The sequence below is a fragment of the Melospiza georgiana genome, chromosome 1 (genome assembly GCF_028018845.1).
Source record: "Melospiza georgiana isolate bMelGeo1 chromosome 1, bMelGeo1.pri, whole genome shotgun sequence".
NCBI classification, from domain to species: domain Eukaryota; kingdom Metazoa; phylum Chordata; class Aves; order Passeriformes; family Passerellidae; genus Melospiza; species Melospiza georgiana.
Genome location: NC_080430.1, coordinates 45,562,392 through 45,574,488, shown reverse-complemented (window position 1 = coordinate 45,574,488; position 12,097 = coordinate 45,562,392). Strand labels below are relative to the sequence as shown.

General features: G+C 34.7%; 1 protein-coding gene across 1 annotated transcript in view; it reads right to left on the bottom strand.

Annotated features, from left to right (window-relative positions):
• The window catches only part of ULK4 (unc-51 like kinase 4), a 211,562-nt gene that overhangs the window by 158,832 nt on the left and 40,633 nt on the right, over window positions 1-12,097 (bottom strand). The window contains exons 19-20 of the mRNA XM_058026927.1: window positions 11,400-11,483; window positions 5,820-5,981 (exon numbers count right to left, since the gene is read on the bottom strand). Of these exons, the coding sequence (XP_057882910.1) occupies window positions 5,820-5,981; window positions 11,400-11,483 (246 nt within the window). The remainder of the gene's footprint in view (window positions 1-5,819; window positions 5,982-11,399; window positions 11,484-12,097) is intronic.

Sequence of the window (12,097 nt, the reverse complement as noted above, 5' to 3'; positions counted from 1 at the left end):
ATTTTTTTCCTTTGGTCTGAATATACTCTTAGCATAGAAGAAGAGCTGATGTCAAATATTGGATTCACATGAAAATCTGTTTTTCAGGAAAAACTTTGAAGGTGACTCCCTTTTGTGAAATGTAAGTAATATTTATGATTTCTTTGTTCTCTTCAGACCAGGTATATTTAGAAATTGCTGTTTACTTGGTGTGCACTCAATAGTAAGGTCTCATTTAAGAGAAACTATAGTCAATTACACAGAATACGACCACCAGAGAAAAGCTTTCTATCTAAGAACACCAGAAACCATCCAGTTCACCAGTGCTCTTCGAAACATTACTCGAAACCAACTAAAAAAGAAGGAAAAAGAAGAAAAAAGGCATAAAAGACAGTAAATCATGAACTTGACAGACATTTTATTGATGCTGTTCATCTACTCTGCTCCTGTTCTTCCTTGTCCTTTCTGGTCCAGGAACCACATCGATTGCAGCCGTTTAGTTTTCTTCTTTTATTATTTTTTAATTCTCTTTTTACACACAGACACTCAATCTCAGTTCCTTAGTACAGCACGCTCAATTTCCCCCAGGATACAATCCAGCTCTTCACCTCTATTCAGAGTTTTCAAAATGAATGGGCAGGAGGTATGTGTATTCACTAGAAACATCCTTGAGGGTCATACTACCAATGAACTGCTGAGACCAAGGGACAGGCTGTGCCAAAGCAACATGGAGCTAACTTGGTGTGCTAACATGCTCTTTGCAGATTTTACACTGCCTTAGATCTCTGCTACACACCTTGCCAAACAAGGGTGGCCATCACATTACTTCCAGGCAAACCTCATAGGAAAGACATCGGAGGCTGTCTTCTAGTATAATACTGAAGTTTTGGAGGTAGCAGAAAAGGTCCAGCCCACCAATAACCAAGGGGAGAAGCTTTAAATTCCCATTAGTTTGTACATCACAGAATGCTCTGCTGTATGAACGAACCTAACACTACAGCAGAAAAGCAGAAGATAGAATTTAAATGTGGGATAGAGTACAGAGCACTCTAAACCACTTCAGTAGATCCAATACTGGGAGAAAACAGATGGAGATAGGTCAAAAGGTGGTGGAGCAGGAACTGGAAATGGATGATGATGACATAAGAATAGAGCTCACACCATCATCTCCAGGCAGCAATCTTGGAACATGAAATGTTCTTAGTGAGAGTAAGGCTTCAGTAGAACTTCTCCTGGAACTGGCTTCTCCACCCCTGCTCTCTGCTTGAGCCTTAACCAGCACCTCTTCTCTCAGCAGCTCCAAACTTTGCCTCATTATTCTTATTGGTCACTTCCAACTTGAGATACTCCAGGGTTCTATGATCATCTCTGCCATACCCTTTAGTCTTACAGGCTACATGTGACTGGGTAACATTCACCCTTTCAGGATATCTTCCATGACTCTCAAGTTTGAGAATAAATGCACTAAAGTATCTGCAATACAGAAGTCTCTGAAAGAAACTATTCAATACCAATTACCTAAGAAAATGACAAAGGAGCCAAATCCCCAAAAAAGACTGTGTGAGCTTTCCCAAATTAGTTTCCATTTAAGGAGCTTATGTTTTGTTACTTCTCTTCCAGCAGAAAAAGTTATCTCCTAGAAACAAAATTTAAAGTTTTTTTAAAAAAATTAAAAAACTTTCAGCATACTGAAAAGAAATATTCTTCCTGCTGCTGAGCTTGTCAGAATATCACTGTGACATCTTACAGACTTTTTTTTCTGAGTCTAGCAAAATGATAAAAAGACACAGCTCTCCTACAGGCAAAATCTGTGATATTTACCTGAGGCATGTTGGACTCCAAAGTGAGAAAAAAATACTGAGATACAATCCCCATTTGTCACCTCTGATAGGCAGGACAAAGTGAAGTGTCATTTCTAGACTCCAGAGACTAAAGACAGAGAATCTTCTTGATATATTTTTATTATTGACTGAAATAATCACAAAGAGAATTCCATAGTGCTTTACTGCTGATAGACTTTGCAGACAGACTGCTAACTCTAAGTAAAGATATGACAGACAATTTCTTAACAGAAATGTATTTTTACATTCTAATACAGATGTCAGTTAAGAATAAATTCTTCAGGATACATTCAAATAAGGCAGGAATGACTGCATAATAAAATTAAATAGGACACTGATGATGTCAATTTTTGTGGTCATGTAGGACAAAAATGCCTACATATCTGTAGCAACAATTTAATGGATGTAGAAATTATACAGTACACTATAACTGGAGAATACATTAGTATTTTAATTTTTAAATTAGCATACCACTAAAATCTCCATAAACTTTAGCTGGGAAAAATCTTCCTGTGCTAGATTTCAATATCAATTGATTTTTATCAGATGAAGTTAAGATTATATATCTAAATGCCACAGCAGTATTAATAGATAACCATGAATTATATCAGGCATTGAGTAATAAGTTTATCTACTTCTTACTTTTAGTGTTTCACTACAAAGCAGCAAAAAGATTAAAGTAGTATCACCTTAGTGCATCCTACTTTAGAAGCTTCCTTGTTCAATTCACTTCATATAAAAGTATTAAACTTCAGTCTTCTGATAAAAGAAACAATCTCTAAAATTGTGGAGGGGAAAATCCAGGAGCCCATTCAGACCCAAGAACATTTGTGTAAAATGATCTGACTGAAAAAAGGAGATGGATTCAGCTACATGGATAGCAATAATTTCCATGAAGACCAGAAAAACTAGAAGAAAGCAGTTTCACCAAGGATATAAAACGGTAAACGTGTCTTACTCTTGCAACTCTCCTCACAGCTGCTTTCATTCAAAGCTCTCCAATATGTGAATTTGGAACAAGCCCTACCTCCAGCATGACTGAGTCTTTAGTAAGTACACAAGGGAAAAGTATGATCTCCAGGAAGCCTATTGCCTTCACAGGAAATGAACATTAGTTGGGAACAGTTATGATTTTATTTATATTGTCCACATGTACATTTATACCACAGATATGCATAAAATGTTGAAGAAATTTTTACCTTAGCTCATCTCAGTGTGCACACTCAACTTGGTTGTCTTTTTAAAATGCTGGCCTCAACACCCAAGCACACATTGCTAAGCAACTTTGAGAAAGAAAAGGTAACAGAATGATAAAAAACATATTTCTTACTTAGATTGTCAATTGCCATTGAAAGGACGTTCCACAAATCAGATTAGTTTCTCTAGGAAATTCCAGTAATTGCAGCTATCATGACCTCCCAAAACACACTGCTTCATCCTGACAGATGTCACGGGTAAGAAAGCTTCTAGAGTAGCTTCTGAAGGCTAATATATTTTATGATATGAAGATTTTAAATACAAGAAAAAATAATTAGGAAGTAAGAGCTTGGCAAACCAATGTCATTTCAAGTCCCAGCGTCAACCCATGACTGCCAGATGATTTTCAACTTTGGAATATAAATATTGCGGTAAAACTCACTGCACTTAACAGGCCTAGCTGAACAAGAAGCCCATAAAGATCAGGCTGCTGTATCACACCTACAGGAACAAGAGGTGAAGGAACTGAGGAACTCACTTGGAAGAGATCACACAAACACCAGCACTGTCCAACTGCACTGAGCAATTAACAAAGCCTCACTGGACTAGTACATAGTGGTAGCTATCAATGGACACAAAAAGAAAAAAGGAGCAAACTAGGCTACAACAAGCTCTTCAGGTTTTAGCTTCCTCTTACACATTTTTCTGCAATCTTCCAGTTCTTCCAGCAGGAAAATTTTCTTCTCATCAGTACTGCTTAAAAGAGGCTAGATGCCTATAGCATAAACACTATAGAGAAGAAAAGGCTTCTTAGTGGTTCACCTAAACCTGGGAGGATCCAGTGACCTGGGTTCTCAAAAGAAGCAAAGCATAGAGAGGGACAAACAACAACCCACTCCTCTTATAGTCTCTTGATACTCATCCAAGGGCAAGGTGAGCAAACCATACAGTACTGATGACAGTAACCTCTGAGCCACAGCTACAGAAAGCTGTAGGGAATCTCCACTGATGACAAGTTTATTCTTGACTATCAGATATGTAGCTTCTGCTTATTACTGAGCAGGGAAGAAAGCTCTGTCCACCTCAAGCACACTACATTGCCAAGAAGAAATTGAGTTTTCAGGAGGGGAAAGAAAAAAAAGAAAAAGCATAGTGATAGTTCCTCCTATGATCCCTTTTAGCTCAGTGTCTGAATGCCATTGAGACAGACAGGTTCTCCAGAATATGCTGTTTGCTGTGGTACACAATGCAGGCATAACTGGCCAATTGGCCCCTACAAATGGACCAGCCCTGGGAGTCTACTGTAGGAATCAAGAGAATGGTAAATGACAAAGCAAAGTTCTCCAAGCAGATAGCAGAGAAACAAGAGGGAACTTTCAGCATGAGTTGAAAGAGATTAAAAAAAATAAAATACTATGACCGAGTAGCAAACAAATAACAACTTCCCAGTCTAATGATTTGCAAGCATAGAAAGTACATGGTACAAAACAACGTTTATAGCAAAAGTAGTGATAGAAGAGAGGATTGAGTAGGCTACTTTAAAAACTCAGTAAGTAAAGGAAGTCATAACTGTTATCTCCAGTCTTTTCCCATGCATGCAGTTGTGATCTAAGCACAAAACTCAAAGATCAAATGGGTGAAGTCTCAAAAAGACCCTTTCTAAAAAAGCAGCCTAATAGCCCGACACACACATATACTTTACATATTTAGAGACAGACTATTCTGTACCCATGAAAGTTCTAAGACTGTTTTTGCCAAGAATTTCAGATGCTACAGAGCAAAGGTTTTTATTTTACTAAATAGGTTTTCTATTTGAAAATGTCAAGACATTATCCCAATATTTGAGCAGTTTATATTGCAGGCAAGACTGCCACAAATATACACTAAGACAAAAAAAATCAATAAATTGATTTTTTTTAATCATAAATTTATGATACCACTTACCTCTTCAGCCACACTTCAAATGAATTTTTATTTCTCTCTTTTTTATCACCTTTATGCTAGATGTGTCTATGTGTATGCTGCTGCAGCTGTGACGCTACCATTTTCCATTTGGAAAGCAAGAGCTCCATCCAACCTGGCCCTGAACACTGCCAGGGAATGGGGCAGCCAAACTTTTCTGGGGAACATTGGTACTGTGCCAATGCCTCACCACCCTCACAATAAAGAATTTTTTCCCAATATCTAATCTAAGCCTATTTACTTTTAGTTTTAATCCATCCCCCCATGTCCTGTCACTACATGCTCTTGGGTTAAAGTTACAGTCCTGCTAAGTATTTTCAACCTCATAAATCCTTTTGTTCCAAACTTTCTGCTTGCAGGTCAACACTCTATTTGTCTTGTTATCATTCTATATTGCCTTAAAAATTCTAGGCAAAGACTAGGCTCTAACAATTTTATAAAAAGAAATTTGTTTAATTCAACTAAGTCTTCTAAACAAGTCTTTGATAAAGAGAATAAACAATTCTCATTTGAAAAATCATCAAAAAAGAGAAATTTCAATTTTGCAAGAATTTAATAGATTCTTTGAAAGGTTAAACTTTTTTAACATAATTAATTATTGCCAGCATAAGGAAATATATGTTCTGCAAAATGATGAATCACAAGAACAATTCATAAGCACTGAACTGTAATAAATGCATTTTTCAATTTCAGAAATTTTTCAAATTTATTTTAATGTGTCTGAAACATAAAAACCACAAATCTACCACAAACATGCTCAAATACATTTAATTTCCAATTCATAATGTTTTTCAGACTAAAGGCCAATGCACTACTCTACCACAAAAGGAAATTCCTTACCGAAATAGGAGTTATCTTCAAAGAATCTCCTGTAGAATGTGTGAAAAGGTACCACAAGACAGGTCCAATTTCTCCTGTAATAAATCCTTGTGCATGGTATGAACGAGTAGTACAAACATTTTCAATTATCTTTGCTGCTATATGGTTCACTACCCGCTCTTCCTAGAGGAAGGAGAAGGAAAACTCATTTGCAAATGTTTGTAATTTCTTTGTAAATTACAGTCTATGTCCACATTTTATTCAATGTATACTGTCTTGGTGCGGCTCTTAATTCTTTTTGAAACTTGCAAAAGTAAGTTTTCAAGAAACCTCACCTGATGACAAAGTTATGTTCACAGATCCTACTTTCCCCCACTTTCTCTTCTACTGCAAAGACAGTTTAATACAAGCATAACTTAATACAAAACCTTGCATCTCCAAATAATCACCCCAAATTAAATGTAATCATTACAAATGAAAAGCTTTTGTTTTGTTATGTTAAAGGTGTTCCATGATCAGCATTCATCACTAGAACATGTTCTAAATAGTACAATTATGAGAGATTCAGTTACATTAGGAAAGAAAATTTACATTAAACCCTCTTTGTCTTGGTACCAGGATTTGTCTTGCAAATTAAGTTGTTCCATAATTCTCTTCTAAGCAGACAAGCTTAAGACTTAAAATATTAGGTCCCATTTACTACAAGAAGTCCTGAATTTCCATATGAGATTCTGAATCCTTCATATTTTCAGTACTAACCCAATAATTTTCACTTAAAATCAGAGTCTTTAACTGGAAGATATATCACTGGTGTTGTTTTGGCTGTGCATTGCCTCACTTCATCTCAGTCTTGAACTACAAAAAAAGTGAAATCTCTCATCAATGTCTTTAATAGCATCTTGAATTTAGCAAGAATGAATTTTAATGTCATTTTTATAATTCAATTTGTCCTTTTAGTCTGGCTTCACAAATAATTCATCATAATATCTAATAGATTTCTTTCTTATACTGATCTCTATTTTAGCCTACTAAGCTTTGGATTTCTGAGAGTTATCTTTACAATCAGAGCCACCAACAACTGTGAGCAATGATAATGAAACCTTTCAGAAAGTAGTACAAAAGAGGAGAACTTGCAGAAGGGAAGAATTTAAGCTTCATTAAAATATATTCAATATCCACTTTTCCTTCTACTAACTTATTAGTTCTAAAATATAGATTTTAGATGCAGAAATATTTGAAAATTCTTAGTATAATGCTGTCAAAAAAAAAAGGTTGTATTCACCATTTTCATTATAATCCTTCCTGCTCTTCGATAGAACTGCAGCTCTACTCAAAATATTTAACAGAAATACCAAAGTCAATTTCCATCTAAAGGTGTTACACTCTTATATAAAAAATCCACTGAATTCTGTGGTCTTCCTTCTTATTTGCAGCCATAAAACCAAAGACAATTTAAGCTTCTCTTTTTTTACAGTTTTGATTACTGCAAAATAGGGCATTATTTTGACCTACAAAAGACCTAAATACACAGATACTCATACATGTTTACTAAAATTTAAGTTCTGAAAACATTTTATAAATAATGCCCAGTTTATTATTTTTTCTGTGAATTATAATTCTGCATTTCAGTCTTTTTGGTAGGGGGTAGAGTTAGGGTAAAAATACGTGCATTTATCAAAATGACTAAACTGATGCATTTAACAATTAAAGCCATAACTGAAACATAATTGCCAAGTTATGTCTCTCTTACATATCAAGTGATTATTAAGATTGCCAATTGGGACTTCACTCCTAATTTAAGCGGGCATAAACACTTAATAAATGAACTATAAACCTATTAATTAATCATAATCAAAGCAATATATAGTGGATTAATAATGTTAACAAATTTCCAGATACAATTTTTATTGTTTTTCTTTATCAAATTCAGTCCTGAAGATGTGCTTTATTTCCTTTCAGCCTCTGATGGGATGAGTTATGCCCTGTTCCAGACTGTCCTGCTACTTTGACTAGAAAATCGTCATGCATCATCACTGTGCTCTAAAAGCTCAGTGATGCTGCCAAAGTAATTCTATTGCTGCCACTTGAGACCTTCCATTTCAGTCCTCTGGTATCTGTTCTTGAGCACTATCTAAACAAGACTTGTACCATGTTCTGCTTAATTAGCTGTCTGCAAGGGAAGCCTGATCTAAACTAGTATTTGGCCTCTTAACTAAAGGAGTCATCCAGTGATCTTACCAGCAAATAAGCTATTTTAGTGAATAGAAATGGATATTCAAGATATGAGTAAAGCAGTTCCATATATCAGTAACCCTCTGTCCACATAATGAACTGCATGAAATCTAGAACTATAAATAGAATTGTATATAAGAAGAAGCTATACATGCTTTATTTTCAATGAGTTAACGTTTCAACTAGTTTTATAAAGTACACTTAAAGCTCCTAATTTTCAGTCATGTTGAACACTTGGAGATATATCTGTTTCCAGTGAAGTCAGGGATGCTTAATGAAAAAGAGCCCTGAGTGAAAATACAAATACCAGAATGATAGGAAGTTGCAAACTAAACTACTAAAAGAAAAGGAAAACTCCTTTTAATCAAGTCTTTATATTTTAATTGGGGGGTGGGGGGGATTAACATCATAAAAAATCTACTCCCATGTTTTTAAAATAACTGAATCTACCAGATATTTTTACTGACTAAATTTAACAGTGCAGCAAAAATTTTGGAAGCACTGACGTTACAGTCACTATGATAACAAACATGCTACCAAAAAATACCATAACTTCATTTTCTTAGAAGTTAGGATAAAATATTTTATGATCCTTTTAAAGTAGGTTTACTAAGTTGCGGGCAGCTGTTGACCCCACTGAAGGCAGAGAGGCCCTGCAGAGAGACCTCAGCAAATTAAGAAAATGAAGCAAAATACATAAAAGGGAAATGGTTTTCACATTAGCATTAGGTACTCCATATTAAATAGGAATATCCTTTCTGAAACAGAAAGTATCTTCCATGACTGGATAACATAGTAGCTCTAACAGTTATACATTTTAGCAGGAGAAATAAGGACCTTCCTATCTTTGAGATTGAACACAAACATTTAGTAGTTGAACTTAAACAAATACAGATGCCTGGAACTGGCATTTTGTTTCACTGTTGAAAACAGTTACTGGAAAATATTAGCAAATAAATATTGGAATGTTTACTACATCCATTCTGACAGACCACAACATTATACTAAGACTAAACATGTCAAATCAAGCTTATCATTTACTTATTTATGAGTGTACCAATTCCCTTATTTTGACACATAAGTGAACTCAACTGTTCTTTGCTTGACTTGAAAATCATCTTCTGTCTCAAGTTAACACTGAAATGCAGGAAATTTGAACTTGTGTTCCCCTACAGATAAAAGACTTTCCCAATCTTCTATTTCCATCACCCTAAAACTCCTTTCACTGACCCATACACTTTTTTTATCACTGTTAGATTTTCAGGCACAGAAGGTACATGAAAATGACACTACCTGCATTTTCTGAACATTTTGTTCCTTTATAGGCAAATAAAAGGGACACACACACATATTTCAAACTTCTTCCTGTTCTACTGTTCTGTTTCAGAGGGCAATTCTGTTTTGATAATGACAAATCTTGTAAAACTTCAGAAGTCCAAGAACACTTCAGAGCAGTTCATAATAAAACTCAGGAACAGTGAACTTAGCTTACAAAAATCAAAACTATATAAACCATAGTACTGAATGACTTTAACTGGTTTTATTTTCTTGATTTTTTTATTAAATACATAAAATAAAGCTTCTTAACTGGAAATTAAAACTAGAAGTGAGTATTTATAAGGCATATACAATGCAATGTGGTAGCTCAGATCTTATTACAAAAAGTTTGTTTGCCATTTTTGTAAATACTGAGACAATATGTCTATATTCACTTCAGAAAACATCCTGATTTAAAATTTTCTTAAGTCACAACTGGGCTTAGAACAATTACAATTAGTTCATTATGTAATTATGTATAATTTTTTAAAATTATTAATATAAGAATGAAAAACTTATGTACTTTTAATAGAGAAAAGCTGGTGACAAATGTTTTCAGGGCTGCATAGCCACAGGTCAAGAGGCAATGGCCAGGAGTGAAAACTCCAAGCACAAACAAGTAAAAACTTTTTCCTGTGAAGGAGGTGCAGGCATTGCTGACAGAGATTGTGGGACCATAGTTATTAGAGACATTCATGACATAAATAAAGATGTTCCTGAGCAACCTGATCTATTTAGACCTATTGTGAACAGGAGGTTGGATTAGATGACCTCCAGAGGTCCATTCCATCCTCAAGTCTTGCATAGTTCTACAACTTCAAACATGTTTTTAAAAGATACATATCTACATTAAAAATGAGCATACTCACAAACAGAAAGTATAGATGTGCACAGATGTAGCTGGCTAGCCTAGACATAATTTTAAATTTATGCTTAATTAAATTTAATTTGAACTATTGCATGGCAAATGTACCTCTATTTTTTGTTGTTTTTTCAAGAAAAAAATATCAAGATAAATCATTAAGAAAAATTTGACATGTTTCAGGACTAAGAAGTGATTTTATTTTATAGGAATAAATTAGTGTCTTATGGATGTCTTGATTTAGTTTCTGCACACTGTATATTCAGAAACAGCAAGTCTTCCATTACTAAATTTATAATTAAATAGCATCTCACTACTGTGCCTTAGAGTGACATCTTACTCTAATTATGAGCTGGAAGTTGTGCACAATACAAACTCGGTTTTGTGTTCTTGGTCACATGAAGGTTTGAAGATATTAAAATGCATCTAGGCTCTTCCTTTATTAATCACAATCTGTAGGCAATAAAGAGCTCAAAAAGGACAGAAAGAAGGTATTTCCTCTTGCTTTCCACCTTCTAGCAACCTCTGACATGTTTTCTGCCTTGAGCTTTGCCTTGGGCAAAAATAAAGCAACATGGTCTCATATAAACAGTGAATGTAAACCCTCCACTCAATTCTTTTTCATTTTCAAAATGAAACTATATGCATATTTTTCTTCCTTTCTTCTAGCACAGCTAAGCCTTCACCAAAAACAATGAAGAACACAGTAAAGCACAGGTATGAGAATAAACCCAATTACTACTTTTTTGCCTCCAAAGAATGCTGACAAGTCAGTAGGATAACAATGCAGTTTTAAAAAACTGTATATAATCCACTTCAAGAAAGAAACTTAAATCTTACTCAAAGATTTACAAAGATGTATGAAAATCAAATTGCAAGAGGACAGCACAAACTGTCAGAACATATCTCAAAAGATGCCTACATCATTAATAAATTTCATATTTATTAACAGTAATTTATATTTACTATCCCATTTCCCCCAACACAAGCAGCAGTACATAAATGTTGAATGTACAGAGAACAACACTGCATTAATCTCCTGCTTAGGTCATGGTCTTATGATTATTTAAATTCAAAGAGCAATGCTTGGTTGACAAGGTACTGCAATGCTGCAGGCTACAATCCTCACACAATGCCTAAAGGGTTATTACTGTGGAGAAAATCTACTGAGGACCATGAAAGAGCCTTACCCCTTCCCGAAGACACCTCATTAGCACAGTGTAAGCAGCTGAGGGAACAGCCCAGCATTCCCTGGGGTGCTCCCCTTTTTCCTCCTGAAATGAAGCCAACGGCACAACTGATTAAATCAAAAAATCACAACAATCTCAGTCACATAAAAAATGGGTAGCATGTTCGTAATAAGGTTCATATTATACACATTTCAAATTAACATATGCAATCAAATATATTAAATTATTGGACATTATTACTATTTCATTTTATTTCATGTGCAGCACAGAGATTGAAATTTTATTAGCTTATTTAAGTAGTCTCCAAAATCCATAACAGAGTTTGTCCTAATATTTCTGCATTTCATCAATTCATTCTAATTCATACAGAGACTGTAAAAAAGTGTCTGTTCTTTCATTCCTCTCAATCATTTTGAGTACTTCAGAGAGATAACTGGCTATTAAGCGCAGAAATGCTTGTCCTTAAAATCAAAATTAATTTTTTTGGTAGGTAAAAAGTCAACTTTCTTTTTTGTAGGTAAAAAGTAATTTGAAAAAAAAATGTTCAAAGTCATACAAAGAGAGTGTTTAAGAAAATATACTGTATGGTATAGCCTTCAGAATATATGAACACTGTTTGAAGATCTTACTGTATATTTCCTTGAAATCACCCTGTTAGGCTAATTCACTGCTAGTTGAATAAGGGCTTAATTCTTCCA